Source organism: Arachis ipaensis, chromosome B05, assembly GCF_000816755.2.
Source record: "Arachis ipaensis cultivar K30076 chromosome B05, Araip1.1, whole genome shotgun sequence".
NCBI classification, from domain to species: domain Eukaryota; kingdom Viridiplantae; phylum Streptophyta; class Magnoliopsida; order Fabales; family Fabaceae; genus Arachis; species Arachis ipaensis.
In genome coordinates, this window is record NC_029789.2 from 148969317 (window position 1) to 148970637 (window position 1321).

Here is a 1321-nt window from a genome sequence, read left to right on the forward strand (position 1 = left end):
AACAATTCTTTTACATTATTAATCATAGGTTAAAATCATATAGAAAATAAAAATTGAGATTGAGTTAAATTCTCCTCATGCATGGATGAGATTCTATATATCAAGAGAAAAAATTAAGCATTAACAATTTTATTCAACTTTTTAAATATTATTGACTAATCGTTAAACAAAAATAATAAATTATATTAATCCCATAACATTACTTCCTAATTTATCTCTAAATATATTTAAAATGACGGATATTAGTCTTTTGTGACGAAAGTGATTAGGGTTTAGTGATTTACTCTCCAGCATTAGCAGCACAATGAGATGAAAAGTTGGAGCAATCGGAACCACTATAACATGGATTGCATTCACAAACAGGTTCATGGCCGTTCAGAACCAAGCCATCTAAGTATGCCCTTCCATGACCGGAGCATGGTATCGCCGCCACTGCCTCTGCTTCCTCCGCCGCACCGGTGCTCCAAGTTGGCTTCCATTCTGTTCCACACACAAACAAGTTTGAGCTATACAATGAAATTAAGATGATGATGATAGTGATGAGTGCTAAATAACTTGGACTCATCATTTTTGGTCAATAAGCTTCTGATGATAACTTTGTGGCTAATGGTTATATATATATACACCCAGATTAATCAGTTTTCAAAATCAAATTAGGAGTTTTTTTTTATTTTATTTTTGGGTTCACATAGACCTAACTTATTTTTGAATTATAAATAATTTCGTATTATATTATAAAATCACTTATTCTAAAAGATTAATTTCATTGCAATATATAACTATAATTTATTGAGTGCACGTTTCCTCTAATGGAAATTAATTAATTTTTACATGACATACGCAATGTCTATTATCTCACACTTCAAATAATCACATGTTTCCCTTTTATAGTATGTTTGTCTTTGTTCAGATCATGGAAAATTCAAATCCCGGTTATTAAGAAACTTCAACTCGTTGCCGAAAACATGACAATACAATGATTTTATTTAAATTCATCAAATATTTAAATAATTATAGATTATAATTATGTAACACAATCAATATATAAAAAATAATTATAATTTAGTAGTTAAAAAAGTTAAACAAGAAACAGCAAGACAAAAACTAAAAAAAGTACTAATTTGACTTCAGTAGCTATTTTTAAATTAGTTTTATAGTACGTATATCTTGTCATTATTTAAGATAAGAGCAAGGAATATTCAAGTCATGGTTATAGGTTATCTACTCTGTATAGGAAGTCTCAAATCACTGCTAAAACATGACTCAATGCCTTTATTCTTGTTCATGCAATTTAACAGAGCATTAAAAATTAAAAATTAAG

General features: G+C 28.6%; 1 protein-coding gene across 1 annotated transcript in view; it reads right to left on the minus strand.

Moving 5' to 3' along the window:
- Positions 1-587, minus strand: part of LOC107642245 (tryptophan aminotransferase-related protein 4-like) — a 5910-nt gene extending 5323 nt beyond the window's left edge. Inside the window, exon 1 of the mRNA XM_016345536.2 lies at positions 285-587. Coding sequence (XP_016201022.1) covers positions 285-568 — 284 coding nt within the window. The 5' untranslated portion in view covers positions 569-587. The remainder of the gene's footprint in view (positions 1-284) is intronic.